We start from the raw sequence: 16,539 nt of genomic DNA, 5'->3' as shown, positions 1-16,539 counted from the left end.
TCACAGGAGTCTTCTCCAGCACCATAGTTCAAAGGCCTCAATTCTTTGGTGCTCAGCCTTTCTTATGGTCCAACTTTCACTGCCATACATTGCAACTGGGAAGACCATAGTCTTGACTATACGCACTTTTGTTGACAGGGTGATGTCTCTGCTTTTTAGTGTGCTGTCTAGATTTGCCATGGCTTTCCTCCCCAGGAGCAAGCGTCTTTTAATTTTTTGGCTACAGTCCCCATCTGCAGTGATCTTGGAGCCCAGGAAAATAAAATCTGTCACTACCTCCATTTCTTCCCCATCTATTTGCCAGGAATTGAGAGGGCCGGATGCCATGATCTTGGTTTTCTTAATGTTAAGTTTCAACCCAAGTTTTGCACACTCCTTCTTCACCCGCAACAAGAGGCTCTTTAGTTCTTCTTCACTTTCTGCCATTAGAGTGGTGTCATCTGCATATCTTAGGTTGTTGATATTTCTTCCGGCAATCTTAATTCCAACTTTTGATTCATCTAGCCCTGCCTTTCTCATGATGTGCTCTGCATATAACTTAAATAGGCAGGGCGGCAGTATACAGCCTTGCCGGACTCCTTTCCCAATTTTGAACCAATCAGTGGTTCCGTGTCCAGTTCTCACTGTTGCTTCTTGGTCCACATATAGGTTTCTCAAGAGACAAATAAGATGGTCTGGTACTCCCATCTCTTTAAGAACTTGCCACAGTTTGTTATGATCCACACAATCAAAGGCTTTAGCATAGTCAATGAAGCAGAAGTAGATGTTTTTCTGGAACTCCCTAGCTTTCTCCATGATCCAGCGTAGGTTGGCAATTTGATCACTAGTTCCTCTGCCTCTTCGAAATCCTGCCTGTACTTCTGGTAGTTCTTGATCCACATACTGCTGAAGTCTAGCTTGTAGGATTTTAAGCATGACTTTACTAGCATGAGAAATGAGTGCAATGGTGCGATAGTTTGAATATTCTTTGGCACTGCCTTTCTTTGGAATTGGAATGTAAACTGATCTTTTCCAATCCTGAGGCCACTGATGAGTTTCCCAAATTTGCTGGCAAATTGAGTGTAGCACTTTTACTGCATTGTCTTTTAAGATTTTGAATAGCTCAGCTGGAATACTGTCACCTCCACTAGCTTTGTTGTTGCTCAGCTTTTCTAAGGCCCACTTCACTTCACATTCTATGATGTCTGGCTCGAGGTCAGTGACCACCTCATTGTGATTATCAGGGACATTAAGCTCATTCTTGTATAGTTCCTCTGTGTAATTTTGCCACCTCTTCTTAATCATTACATGTATAGATGCAAGTTTATAGCAGCTTTGTAGAAAAGGAACTGGCTCTTAATCTCAAGGTATTTTCTAAGCAACAGTTTTTCAGGATTTTCTGAGCTCAGAACAGCAGTTATTAGATACAGCAGTATTAGCATGCAGCATATTTTACTCACAAGTGGAGATCATAATATTAGTCTACTTTGAATCACCTTGAATGATTGCGTTATTCTATATACATGCTAAGTATACTCATGCATGTAATATCTAACACCTTCTACAATTGTTGCACTTGAAGTAAAAAATGACTCCTTCAAAGCAATTAATAATGAGATTAGATACTATGGAGTCTTAATTTCATATAAACTCTACAGCACAATACCTAATAGCAGTTACTCTCTCTCTGTTTTTCTAAGACTGATATTAGTTGCCAACTTTGCTTATATTCACATGTAAGTATAATTTTTCCATAACTTGGAATTGGAAGAAAGTACCGTATATACTTGAGTATAAGCCGACTCGAGTATAAGCCGAGACCCCCAATTTCACCCCCAAAAACTGGAAAAAGTTATTGACTCGAGTATAAGCCGATCCGCCGTTCTGCAAGCCTCCGCCGCCGGCGGAGGCTGGATCCGCGCTCTGCAAGCCTCTGCCGCCAGCAGAGGCTCGATCCGCCATTTTGCAAGCCTGAATACACAGGAATACCCTGTGTGGCCGCGGCTCTCGGGGAAGCCCTGGCTGTCCGCTTCCTCGCTCCACGCTGCCATTTGGGGCCCGCGCGTTCCCCGGGCAAATCGCGGCGCCCAGCAGGCGAGGAAACATGCCCGCTCCAGTCGCCCCCCCTTCCCTCAGGAGACGCAAAGCAAGTGACCGCCCAGAGCTTACCGAGGACTTGCGCGCGGCCGAGGCTTCGGTGCTTCCAGGATCGCGCGCACCTCTCCCAAGCCGCCACCGTCCGGAGACCTGCCGAAGTTTGGGGAGGTTTGGGGAGGTGCGCGCGCACCTCCCCAAACCTCCCCAAACTTTGGCAGGTCTCCGGACGGCGGCAACTTGGGAGAGGTGCGCGCGATCCCGGAAGCACCAAAGCCTCAGCCGCGCACAAGTCCTCGGTAAGTTTTTTTGTTGACTGGAGTATAAGCCGAAGTGGAATTTTTCAGCCCAAAAAGTGGGCTGAAAAATTCGGCTTATACTCAAGTATATACGGTATTTGCCAGTTTGTTTTCTGGCATGTCAGCCCTGCTTAATTAAGCTCTAATTTTTTTCTATTGAGCAGAACAGGCTTTAAACATGAACATATGTACAATAGTGTTATCTTAATCAGTATTTAAGCTTCTTTTATGAAGCAACTTTAAAAAGAGAAAAGAAACAATACAAGGACATGGCATTCTCAAGAATGGACAAAGATGCCAAAGGAAGGGTTTTTTTTCATAATATTAATTCATGCAGGAGAGTGTTTGGATTATTACAACACACAGGGAGAGCAAGGATAAATACAATTAAACACACTGGAAAAACTTTCAGTGGCCCCACGAGAGCATTTTTAAAAATATAATTGCCACATATACCTTGGGGAAAATCTCCCTGGAAATTCTTTTGCCCATGTTGAAAACTATCACCTATTGGTATCAATGAAAGCTTTTTGTGGGGGGGGTTGTGGGGGGAGGTGTGATAGTAGCACGTAAAAACACAGTAGTTAAACATAGGTTTATGAGCTTTAGTCTTTACAAAAAATCACATTCACACCATGGAACATAACATAGGGGGAAAATAATTGGAACCAGTGGACATTAATTCAAGGACAAGGAACTATGGCTTCTCAGCCAACAGTAGCCATGCTTAACCATTTCTTTTGCTCCCTTATAAAGAGAACTTGAGGTTCCTTGTAGTAGTTTACTGGCGTTAAGTGAACTGAAGTTAATGGCTATTCAGCAAACTCCGAACAAGAATTAGTGCTTGACAGAAATGTAGACTAAGTAATAAAGAGTTTTTTAGACTGGGTGTGGATGTATTTCTAGATGGTTTATTTAAAAGTTCCATTTGCTATGGATCAGTGCAGAAGCAACATCTTTGCATGACTTCTTATTCTTTTTCCAATCTGCTGACACTCAACTTTCCTGACTTCCAACCTTTTACTAGTATTATGTCTTTGTTTTACTTAATGAACGCTCTCCTGATTTCTGCCCTCTTGTTAATCCTGACTTTGTTGTGTGTAATCACTTGAATGTCTTCTGCCTGTCTTCAATTGCATAGATTGCTATCTACAACTTCTCTATGTCTTTCCTGTCCACACCCACCCACAATTATGAGAGATGGCACAGATGCTAAACGTGCGAATATTTTTAAGCCAAGAGAGTTAGGTGCAGTTTATGGAAGGAGAGAAGGGATAATTGGACACTGAAATATTTTTTGGATGATTATTGTCAGATACAAGGAGTAATCAGATAACATTTCCACGTTTTAGAGATTTCAGATTTTTAGAGGCACAATACTAGTTTTTCATGACAAGATGTAGTAATGTTATACAATGTTGGTTCACTACTTTTTTGCGTATAATAAACTTCTTATTTTCCTGAAAGTTTACTGCTTTGCAAACTTTAGTATACATAGTTTGATTCATGCAGCCTGAAAAGTTGAATAAAATGAGGTTGAATAGTTGGTTGGTCTATGTCAGAGGCCCCCCAACCTTTTGGGCACCAGGGACCACTTCCGTGGAGAGAGGTTTTTTCCGCATACCGGAGGGGGCGTGGTTTCACCTGCTGCCTGCATCCTGCAGATGGGGCTTTGCTTGTTTGCGCAGCCCGGTTTCTGGCATGCTGGGGGCAGACCAGGGGTTGGGGACCCCAGGTCTATGTGAAATGAAGGAGGTCTTTTAGAAGAGAAGGTTGGGAAATGTTTGCGCCTTAATCCGGAACTCCCCTGCATTATTATTTGCATTATGGAAAAGCTGTAGCTTGGAAATATAAAAACCTGGTTAAATTTTGGATCCCCAGATTAATAAAAGGAACTATTAAGGACAGAATGGAGAGTTCTGTAGTCTAAATTTATTGTACAACACATATTTTTGTTGTTCAGTTGTTAAGTCATGTCTGACTCTTTGCAATCGCATGGACCGTAGCATGCCAGGCTCCCCTGTCCTCCCTTGTCACCCAGAGTTTACCCAAATTCATGTTCATAATGATAATGATAACTTTATTGTCACTTTGAATGTACACAAATCGGCATACATCAAAATGAAATTTCGTTGCATACAGCTCTCAAAGGGTCACCACCTCCGATATATACTTCTTGTTCGTGGCTCGCTCAAATTTCACATTGTCCATTTTAGTCTCTAGGGAGTGAACGATGGCACACAGGACAGATGGAAATGGGGCTCCATGTGGATTAGCCCTCAAATTCGCTTGTATTCTGACAACCTCGCCTTCTTTCCTTTTTCTGATCCTGACTCTTCCACCTTTTCCTTAAAGAGGCCTTGCTTCTTTTCGCCCCTGGAGCATGCTGCCACCGCCACCAACTCCTCCAAAAGCCTCTCTCTCTTCCTCTGGGCCTGCCGACAGCCTTATCCAGTTCCTTTGCTCCATAAGCTCCAGGTCCTCTCCTCCTCTGCCTCCTCTGGAAACAGCCCTGATTTGCAATACAATCCATCACTGGGCCAGCAGTCAGATCTTGCTGCTGGTAGAACAAATTCAAACAGCGCCAACAACTTTTAACAGTCTCACCAACAGTTCCAAAACAACTAGAAACTCACCATGCCAGCAAAGATTGTTGGTCCGTATGTCGTATGTTACCTTAGTTCCACCATGTTGCTCAAACACATTAAAATTCCTGATCATGTGGCCTATAGCCCTTACTATCCCTCCCAAAACTATTTGCTTTCAAGAGCCAATGCAGCGCAGCCATTCCAGGCGCCGCCATCTTAGATCATTGCATCGATAACGCTGTCTTGTCTCATCCTCTGCTGTCCCCTTCTTCTTTTGTCTTCCATCTTTCCCAACATCCAGGTCTTTTCCAACGAGTCCTCTCTTCTCATTTGGAGTATTTGAGCTTCAGTATCTGTCCTTCCAAAGAACAGTCAGGGTTGATTTCCTTTAGGATTTGACTGATTTTTATCTCCTTGCAGTCCAAGGGACTCTCAAAGAGTCTTCTCGAGCACCTCACTTCAAAAGCATCAATCAATTCTTCAGCACTTGCCCTTTCTTATGGTCCACCTCTCACAGCCATACCTTCCTACTGGGAAACAAAGCTCATATATAAGCAGGCAGACCAACTCTTCTAATTCTATCTTTGTGATCTGAAATAGGTTTGTAATAGAGACATTTCTGGCTATCTCATAATATAGCTATAGAACTTATTTAGTCCGTATAAATCACTTTTAAAAAATTCAAAATGTCCTGGAGGAAAAAAAAAATGCCAGGCACAAGCATACTTCTGGAATTCTGCCTCTTGATGCTGGCCTAATTCCGTTCCTCTCCAGGTTTCTGCTTGTGCCATCAGTTTCTGTTCCTCTCTTTTTATAGCTGACTCCTGGATTTTGCATCTTGCCCTTCTTAAGCAAAGCAGCAGATACACAGATAACACTATTGATACACTTGCTCCTTGGAAGAGGTTGGATTTGATGAAAATTGCTTCCAAGTTAAGCAACATTTTGCTGCTCTTCCTTTAAAATTATTTTCTCTTCCCCTTTTTCATTTTGTGGAAGTATATTGGATTTATTTTTTTTGTTTATAAAATAACATTATTATCACAACCCTATTGGGGAGACCATTAGCATTTAATTTCATGTTTCACCATCACCATCATCACCATAGTCATCATTAATCCAAAAAGTATTGACTGCCTATAGCCTCAGAAAACAAGTTCCAGTAGGAAGGAGGTCCTCCCTGTGGAAATAATATCATCATTAGTCATCATCATCAGAGTTGGAAGGGACCTTAGAGGTCTTCTAGTCCAACTCCCTGCTCAAGCAGAAGACCCTATACCATTACAGACAAGTGGCTGTCCAGTCTCTTCTTAAAAGCCTCCAATGATGGAGCACCCACAACCCCTGAAGGCAAGCCATTTCACTGATTTATTGTCCTCACTGTTAGGAAGTTTCTCCTAAATTCCAGTTGCTTCTCTTCTTGATTAGTTTCCATCCATTATTTGTTGTCTTGCCTTCTGGTGCTTTGGATAATAGGTTGACACCCCCCCCCTTTCTTTGTGGCAGCCCCTCAAATATTGCTGTCATGTCACCCCTAGTCCTTCTTTTCGACCTAGATGCAAATACATACATAAATAAACATAAACATAAACTAGACATACAAATAAGAGAATATTCTTCATGGGTCTTCCAGATCTCCAGACTAGAATTCCAACAGTTACTTCAAATTGTGGAATTTCCCAAATTTCTTGTTAAATTATAAGTTTAGTCCCAAAATCTGATGTGAGGAAGTACCGTATATATTAAATAAAGATTTAGTTTGGGGGATGGAAATACATTGTTTTTGGATTTTTTAATAATTTTGCTTCATAAAATAGACTTCTTTGAATGCCCACACTACATTATTGAAATTGTGGGTTGGGAATAATATTTAGACACAGTGGAGAAGGCAGTAGTGTTTCATTCTACCAGCTGATTGTTTTGAATAAGACAACTGAAAGTACAGTGTGAAACTATTTTGTTAACTTTGTAAAAGGATTCCACATCCCAATTAAAGGATCAGAATAGAAAATCATGGCAATACCTCTGAACAGTAATTCAGTGGAATTGGCATGACGACAGAGATGTTCAGTGTGTGCAACAATATTTTAGACTGTTTTCCTGACTCATGGACAGGTTTTATACAGGGCCCCAACTGCATTTCCCATGTCTATTCCACAGCTTCTACAGCATTCCCTAAAATAAAGCAAAAGTTGAGATAGTTGTGTTTTTATGATCTCAGAATCACAGAATTGGAAGAACATTGAAAACCATCCCCAATCCAGATGGCTTTCTATGTCATAATTACAGATGAAGCTCTGTATTCTTTTCACTTTGCATAATTTCCCCAGATTAGTCTGTGAAAGTTAGTTGATCCTATGCCACTAGAAGAAAGAACCTACAGCATGTGATTTTGCCTGCAGAGAGTTCTTGCTTTTGAGCTAAATTACATACTGCAGGAGAAAGCTATCTTTAGAAGAACATTATCCAACCAGAGACCCCCCTCCAGATGGGTTGGATTATAATTCCCAACAGCCATGCCACATGACTATTGAATAATGGGAATGTTAACTCAGCACAGCTCAAAAGGCTGGGAATGCTGTGGAGGAGATTAGTTTCCATTCCTACTAAATGGTCAATCAGATCCTCGGCATGAGCAAAAATCATTGGAATGAAATAATGCTGGATTCACTTTCATGCTGCTCAACAGTTGGCTCTTTGTGAGAGCATCCTCAATCCAACTGCTGTTCCAAGATCTTCCTGGCTCTTGCTCTTCCCTATTTGTGGACCAGTTTTTATGAGTTTCCTAATTACTGACCCTGCTTCAGTAATTCAAAGAAAAGAGGATCTTCCGTTTCTCTTTTTAAACAAGGGCTGTCTCTGACTTTAAATGAATGCCCTTGTTTTTCCCTTAGTCCTAGACAGTGCCCCTCTGGTTTCTTTCCCCCTTTTTTTTTCTTGGCATATTTCTAGTCTCTGACCTTATTGGCAACCACGATTTAAACATTTGTTATGCTTTCTCTACAAACTTTTTCTGGAATGGCTAAGGTGTACTCAAAAATGAAAGTAAATTCTCTTTGTTTAAAAAGTGTATTTTTCTACATTGTAGAAAAAACAGCTGATGATGATGTCCAGAAGTCTGATATCTCATCCAGCAGCCAAGGAGTGATTGAAAAGGAATCCCTGGGGCCTCTTCTTCTTGAGGTATGTGCTTAAGAAAACAGCTGCTCCACGTAGTATTTTTAATGCAATTTTTATAGAGCTTTCCTTTAAAATTTGCTGGAAAGTAGAAAGTAAGTATTTGCATAAGAAATTGTGGAATTTTTGTGTTGGGACTAATTACTAAATAGGCTAAAAGAAAGATGTTGGGGAAATGGATTACAGGTAGTCCTCAACTTACAATCATTCATTTAGTGGCTGATCGAAGTTACTAAACCCCTGAAAATAGTGACATATAACCATTTTTCACACTTAACGACTATTGCAGCATCCACTTAACCTAGTGATCACAAATGGATTTTTGATCCGTGTTCATTCTCTGCCTATGATTACCTTAAAAGTATTTCTTTTGCATTGGTTATTCACTTCTCTATTTCATGTAGCACTGCATGACTGTAGCACCCAGTTCCCATTGCAACCAATTATGTTTCTTCTGGCAGATCCAACTCTCATTTCCATATAACAACCTGGACAAAAAACATTCTTATATACAACCATTTTCGGTACTTTTTATTAACATTCATTCTTTGCAACAGACCACTAAACATACCTATTACCTATTTCTGCCAGCGTTTCCATGTCTTAAAATTTTTCTATCTGTTCTCCTAACCTCAATAAATATTCTATGCAAATCTATTTATTTTGTCTAATATTTTTATTTAGCTATAATTTACAATTACTGATTTGATTTTTGTTAACTAACACAACCTTTTGATATGCTACTTTTCAGATCCATGTTCCTTCTTACATCATACCATCTGTCTGATTCATTTTTTTTCAACCATCAACATGTAATTGGCTACATACAAAAGTACTTCCCCAAAGAATGCACTTTTAAAATCTACAAACATTCCTTATCATTTATCCATAAAAATATTAAACACGTAAGGGGACATAAGCATCCTTGTTTTACTCTTCACTCACAGTTGAACTTTTAATATTTCCATTTATTCTTTTGAATGTTTTACTTCCATGATATTCAGCAACAGCACACAATGTTCAAAAATTTAGCCTACTCACTTTTATTTGAAGCTTTCTTTAAATCGCCAAGTTAAATATTTTTTCTAACTCAAGAGTTTTTCAATGATAGACCAGAGAGCAACAATTTATAATATATGTACTTCTCAATTTTACTATCGTCACTCCCATCTCAATCTTTAGGGAGAAAGCCATATCTTTACCTTTTCTGAGAGTCAACAGGTTGGCGCCATCCATATTTCTAGAGAGAAGCTGTTCTATAAGGCAGGTATCACAGCAGGGAAGGCATACTTTTGAGACATTGCTTCACCAAGAGCACCTAGTTGGATGGACAGAAACTGTTGAGGATAGGCAGTACCACAATTAATCTTGTATTAAAAACCATGTAGGTCTTTAAAGGTGACAACCAGGGTGCAACTGGCACACAAGATATATTTCTGCAAAGGGTGGTACCTGCTGTTTGAACAGAAATCTTAGGACCAGGAGGACTCCTTGTATTGCTTACCAGATCTGATTGGGGGAGTGTAAAATTGCCAAATTGCTACGTATAGGAGTACTTAAAACTCACAGCCACTTAGTCTTGAGGGTTGAGTTGAAGCCGGTTCTTTCCCATCCAGAACTGTGTAGCCTATAAACACTGGGAGCACATTTCCGTGGCATTACTTGGAAGGCCCAGGACAGTGATGTACAACTCAGTATCTTTACATTGATTATACTTGACTTCATGCCAATGGAGGATCTCACCCAACTGTTTCATGTAGATGTTAAATAGCCCTCCACCACTCCATATAGCATCAGCCCACAAAAGCGAAGGTGGAGAGCTGTTGAAAAAGCATGCCTCCCACTCCCAACCACTTGATCTGGCCCTGTAGGATACATGAATGATGATATCAAAAGCAACTGACAGATACAGGAGGGATAGCATGGATATATCACACCAATCCTGTGGCCAATAGAGGCCATCCAGAAGCATGATATCACTGTAGATATCACTGTAGTGATATCTGAGTACTGTATCACAGCCTTTAACCTTATTGTAATGGGCAAATACAAAAGGTTGGGGACCCGTGCCCTAGAAGATATTAGTGCACATTTTCTGATATGCTTTTCACCCCTTTCATTCATAAATAAAGCTACCTTCTGTGCATGTATTCATTAACTGTGCTCCACAAGTTCAAGCCACGTTCACTCTGAACAGATATATTCCTTCCACTGTTTCCTGATTTTTTAGACACACAACGTATCTATTTTTCTTTATTTACTTTCATTCTGTCATACTCTTCACAATTTTATTACTTTTATATTTCATGTTTCAAAATTCTGTATGCCATTTGAATTGGGCGGTATTAATAAATAAATAATAGGTCATTACTAGAATGGTTAATTGACCTCTGTTGCCCATTATAGCTTTGCTCATTTGACATTTTCACGCTTTTTAACAATATGGAGAATGTGTAGGCTAAATTAGCAGTCACGGTTATACCAATGCTGTATTTCCTGGTAAAGGTAAGACCACATTCTGCCCACTTGCCACTTTCTAGGAGGTGCATGCAATGTACCAACAAACCCTCAGGCTAACAGGTTTGAAAAAAAAAAGTCACATTAAAGAAGGGGCGTCATCTCTTGGAATGATTCTTTAATCAACCAGAGATTCTTTAACCTTGATATTTCTTGTAATCCACATTCCCTACTCACCAATCACTTGTACCATGCATGTTTGAATTTTTACATTTAACAACAAAATTAATGCCATTCCTAATATCTTGAAATAGATTGTTTATGATTTGTCTCATGTTAGATAAGTGTCAGATGGATTTACATCCAATACCGTTTTTCAACTGTTTATTCACTTTTTTCCTTTACCTGCTGTGTCCTGTATGATTTATTCATGCACCTTTCTCTTTCCCAAATACTTTTTAAAATCATATCACATTTAATTGTTTTGATGAGACTGTTAGTGTGCTAAAACAGCTGAAAATTAAAGGGGGCAGAATTTTAATTCAGACAGGAACCTGTGAGCTGCACTTTCCATTCAAAAGCATGTAATGCAGAAGCCTCTTGTTGCTTAGCAACAAACAACTGTGTCTCAGTGAAACTGCAAGCCATGGGCTAATTTTGTTGGGGGGGTGGAGAGGTGGTGGAGAGTGGATTGGCTTGGTTTGAAATTACTTCCTGTTTCCAGAAGCTAATATAGAAGGAACCTTCCAGTACAAAATAAAGAGTGCAGAGCCAGATAAATTATATCTCCCTAGCGAAGCAATACTAGAAAGGGGAACAAATGCTGACAGAAATGTCCAAGTTTGTGGTTGGGTCTGGGCACATATTGTTTTGAATTATGAAGGGGCAGTCCAAGCCATCATCAATCCTGTATGACTCAGGCAGCACTTGGGCATCCCTCAACTATACCAAAGGGAAGTCACTCCATCCTGGTTAGAAAAAATACGGCAATCAGAAATCTGCTCTGCCTTGTGCTAGATTCTAGTTTACTTTGTCCCACTTCAGCAGCAATCCCACTGTTTCTTTCATTCTTATGAATTTAAAGGTGCCCCTCCTAATCAGCAAGGACTGTGCCCTTTGAGCATTTTATCTCTTCATAAGACTATTTTAGGCCAGGGGTCTGCAGCCCCTGGGCCGCAGTCCATTATTGGGCTTTGAGCCGTTCAGAACACTTGTCACTTGAGCATATGAATCTGTGCATGTGCGTTTTCCCACTGCTTGCGTGGAACCATCTCCTCTCCCTCCCCCCCTCCCCCACAACCAGGCCCCAAAGCCAAAAAGGTTGGAGAACTCTTTTTTAGGCCAGTCCCATTAAGATCCTTCTGGTTTTAAATATCTGAAGAACAGATTTTCTCTCTCAAGTTGGCCTTCTACAAAAAGAAGAAAAGCCTTGGCTTGATATCTAAAATGTGCATAAAGGGAAGGTAAAGGTTCCCCCGCACATGAGTGCTAGTCATTTCCGACTCTAGGGGCTCATCTCCGTTTCAAAGCTGAAGAGCCAGCGCTTGTCCGACGATGTCTCCTTGGTCATGTGGCCGGCATGACTAGATGCCAAAGGCACACAGAATGCTGTTACCTTCCCACCGTAGTGGTCCCTATTTTTCTACTTGCATTTTTACGTGCTTTCGAACTGCTAGGTTGGCAGAAGCTGGGATGAGTAACAGGCGCTCTGCTACGTGGCACTCAGGATTCGACCCGCCAAACTGCCAACCTTCTGATCGACAAGCTCAGCGTCTTAACCCACTGAGCCACCGTGTCATTACCAAAAAGATTGATAATAGGAAGACAAATGTTAGTCGAATTATGAGATAAATTATGGGATAAAGTATCATCCAGTGGGAGTTGTCACCTGTGCAATCCGGTGGCTAATCCTGGAGCATCAATGCTAACAATTATTTCCTTTCTTTATATAAGCATTGAAGGAAAACATGCTGGTTAGACAAGATCCTCTGGCAGAGTCACCTTGGGCAGCAAAGAGCAGCACAAAGAAAGTGGTAGGGGGAGAGCCAATTATGAAGTTTGGCAGATTTGATTGTAATATAATCTAAAAATCTAGACTTTTTCATCTGAAAACATTTGTTACAATGGTCTGTTAGTACATGAAGTGGGTGTGTTACTACTATTCATGCAGTGTTCGACTAATTTAATAATTTATAATTTAATAATATTTATATACCGCCCTTCTCCCTGAGGACTCAGGGCGGTTCACAGGGCAGAATAAAATACTAAATACAAACATTAAAAAGAGATTAAATGATTGCCCAAGTTAAAACAATTGGAATAGAATTCTAAAACACCAAGTTAAAATTAAAACACCAAAAATAAAAAAAAACCCACCAATCCCCATCAGGCTAAAGAAATATGCATTTGTCCACATATGCCTAGACATCAGTAACTTTTATATAAGTTGATTATGTGAATTAAGCATGACTCCTGCCCTATTTATCATTGTTACTTGTATATTTCTGATACTTTTCCCATGATAGTGCCCTGATCATCCATAACCCAATTTGTCAGCTCTTCATTGTTCTAAAGACCTGTAAAGATAGCAACACCTTTCTTAATGCCCTTTGTCATTGTTTTGGCCCCTGCAGGCACTGGATGGCTTTTTCTTTGTTGTGAATCGTGAAGGACGGATTGTGTTTGTGTCTGAGAATGTGACCAGTTACTTAGGCTATAACCAAGAGGAGCTTATGAACACCAGTGTCTACAGTATCTTGCATGTGGGAGATCATGCTGAATTTGTCAAGAATTTGCTGCCTAAGTCACTAGGTGAGCAGTATGACTTTCTTGGCCTTCTCTCATTCTCTTTGCAATATTGCTGCTGAATCAAAGAAACACATTCGTATAATTTCAATATAAATTCATGTCAGGATACTAGGATAACTTTTCTAGATAGTATATGAAGTAAATGTGCAGGGAAAACTAAGGTTCTCTAAGACCACAATAGTTAACCTAGAAACATTTTTACCAGAATATAACAAATATATTAAAAATCATGATGTAACTGATGAAAATTTCAGGTATCCTAAATCTGCTTCTTTATCTAGAGTTCTGATTGATATTCTTTGGTAATTTTTGTGAAGGAAACAAGAAGTTGAGCTTTTTAGCTTAAAGAAGTGATAACAGATGGCCTAGTACACAATGACCATGCTATTCTTTTCTTTACACATCAGATTTATAAAGCCACTTCATACAATACATTTTTAGGTGTTTGATTTCTTCAAGGCTTTAGCTTAATATGTTGAATGTTTCTCAGAATGTGCAAGAGTTGAGTAGATGCAAGCTGCGCTCAGGAGCACTAGCAGGTGGTTAGAAGATTAGGAGGCAGCTCTGTTTTGCAAACAAGATCCAATTTAATTTTGCTGGTGACATGCCATTCCAAATGCATATCATTCATTCTGCACTTAAGCTGATTTTTGAATAATATGCTAACTCACAAGCATCATTATGTAATTCTCAATAAGAACTTCAGTTGACTACTCAACCAGAAACCATTTTTTTGCCAGTCTGAAGGCTAGAAAGCTAAAAATGTGAATAGCTTACTGAGTGTCAGCTTAGCCAGCAGACGAAAACAGTGACTGGAGGCACAAAGATGCTCTTTGGTCTGCTCATCATTAATGTGGCACATTGAGTACATAGCCTGATTCAGTCAGAGAGGTTACTGGCAGCTTACAAATCAATGTTTTGTTCATAGAAGGTCAACTGCTTGCTGCTGTTTAATCAACTTGATGATAAAACCCCTCTTGCTTAGCAAGGTTCTGTTTATCAAACTTATGGCCTATTAGCTAAAGCTTTATTAGTTGACAAGTCACTAATTCAGTAAACTCTCATAGTTCTTACAACTGCCTTATTGGGTCAATGCAATAGTCTGCTGAAGCTGCAAAGGTGCATGTTACACTTCCATGGAGGAAAAGAGAAACCTTTAATAACACACTGAGCACTTTATGGAAAGCAAGTGAAGGTCAGCAATGATTTTATATGAATATAGAAAGCCAGAGAGATAGAAATTCGGAACTCTGCAGGTTCTTCTCTGAAGGTTCAAAATATAGGTAGAAAATGAGCAATACAGATTTCTTTCTTATACTCTGGAACCCTTCATTTGCTACAGTCCTACTTGATCATTCACATATTCTTGTATGTGTGCATCCATGAAACATACATGTATATGTGTATGGTCACTGACACAAATTTAAGAGACATGCCTGTGCAACCTTAATGGTACTTGAAATAAGTGCTAAATGCAATAAGTTCAAGATCTACAAGAGTCCCCTATCTAGAAAAGTGTCATCAAAAAGGGTTAATACAAAGCAAGGATGTGCAAGAGTGAAAATTTGAAAGATGCTCTTCTTTGAGTCTTTTGTAAGACGAAATAGCCTTTGAAGAAGAATCCTTTTAAAATTATAAATGTGTTTTAGTGTTCTGCTCTCTTTTTTATTTCTATAGCTACCCTTCTTTTTTGGTTGAATTCCACAGTGAAAGGAAGATTGTAATCTTGGATCCTTGCATGTCCCTATAGTTGGATAAGATCTTAGTCAGAGATGGACATTTTTTGGCCCATGTTCACATGTACCACCTAATAATATGTCCTACCTGCATATGCACAATCATATATACCAAGTACATTTTGCTGGGGAAGAGGATGCCCAAGATGGATCTTACTTGCACCATTTTTCCATTAAAGGGCACAGCTCTGCAGGATTTAAAGATTATTTACCTTCATCTATTAGCTTTAAACTTTATTAGATTTATTTCCCATTCTTATCCAGGAATCCAAGGTAGTTTACATAAGGTTTCCATTTATTTTATTTCACAACAAAAACCCAGTGAGATAGATAGATAGAGGTGAAAAAATCAGTCACCCAGGCAAATTCCATTGCTGAGGTGGGAGTTGAATCTGGGTCTATCGGTGTTTCAATGCTACATCATACTGGCTATCTAAATGTCAAATAGCTGAAGTTTGCTTTAGATTTTAAGTAAACAATCAGATGCACCCTTTAACTTATGCTGCAATTTTAAAATGGTCTAGCATAGACCATTTTAATATTGATTTCAGTGTGGCTGGTATCAAATTTGCTTCAGTCAATGTAAAATTGACTTAAGCTAATTTAATATAAGGTAGGTTTAAATCAATATTTCACTTAATCAGGTCTTAATTGATTTTAGCTTACTACAGTGTACACTTATGCATGGATAGAGTTCAGTGTTTTGTGAAATGTTACTGTAGCATTAAATCATATTCTCGCACTCACATACAGCTCAGCCAGTTTTCTATAGACAAAAACTTGTGTCTTTCTAGTAGTTTCTGAGAAAATTGTGCAAGGTGTTCTTTATTCACACTGAACATGGATTTTTTTTTAAAAAAATTGTGAATATGGTTGCCAAGGAAACTGCTATGCTGAATGCAACTATGAGAGGTAACCATAGCGGAAAATGTCAGAAGTACCATCATTCTGTGAGTCTAATATATCCTTTGCATGTATATGTTTTCAAGTCAATAAAAGGATTTAGTCATGTAATGTTTAGCCACAAACATTACTCTTGGGTCACTCTTGACCCAAGAGTAATGTTTGTGGCTGGAGACATGTTTCTTCACCACCACCACCACCACCACCCCAAGAATCAGTCTGTGATCCTCCTGGTGAAACCGTGACATCATAGTTTGATATTTTGGGATGATTTTTAGCTCCAATTTTTGGGGAGATATTATTTATGCAAAATAGATCAGTTAAGACTGTGTTGGCTTAGCATATTTATTTTTCAACTTTACTTCTGGAAAGACCCATTCCCAGCTATTCATTACCATTTGTTAATCAGTCATGGGGATTTTTTTTCAGTCAAGGAAGGAGAAGTAGAGTTACTACTGCACTTTTCACCTACTGTAAAAAAATTCCCCCGGATTTTTT

General features: G+C 39.5%; 1 protein-coding gene across 5 annotated transcripts in view; it reads left to right on the top strand.

Annotated features, from left to right (window-relative positions):
* Positions 1-16,539, top strand: part of NCOA1 (nuclear receptor coactivator 1) — a 304,315-nt gene that overhangs the window by 236,525 nt on the left and 51,251 nt on the right. For 4 of the 5 annotated variants that reach the window (XM_083348417.1, XM_083348415.1, XM_083348414.1 and 1 more), the window contains 2 exons: positions 8,049-8,143; positions 13,228-13,405. In XM_083348417.1, coding sequence (XP_083204543.1) covers positions 8,049-8,143; positions 13,228-13,405 — 273 coding nt within the window. The remainder of the gene's footprint in view (positions 1-8,048; positions 8,144-13,227; positions 13,406-16,539) is intronic. The other variant, XM_083348418.1, reaches the window with a different exon arrangement.

This window comes from Vipera ursinii, assembly GCF_947247035.1.
Source record: "Vipera ursinii genome assembly, chromosome: 1".
In the NCBI taxonomy this organism is placed as follows: Eukaryota; Metazoa; Chordata; class Lepidosauria; order Squamata; family Viperidae; genus Vipera; species Vipera ursinii.
Note: the sequence above shows the minus strand (reverse complement) of the source record. Positions and strands in the feature narration are given on the sequence as shown.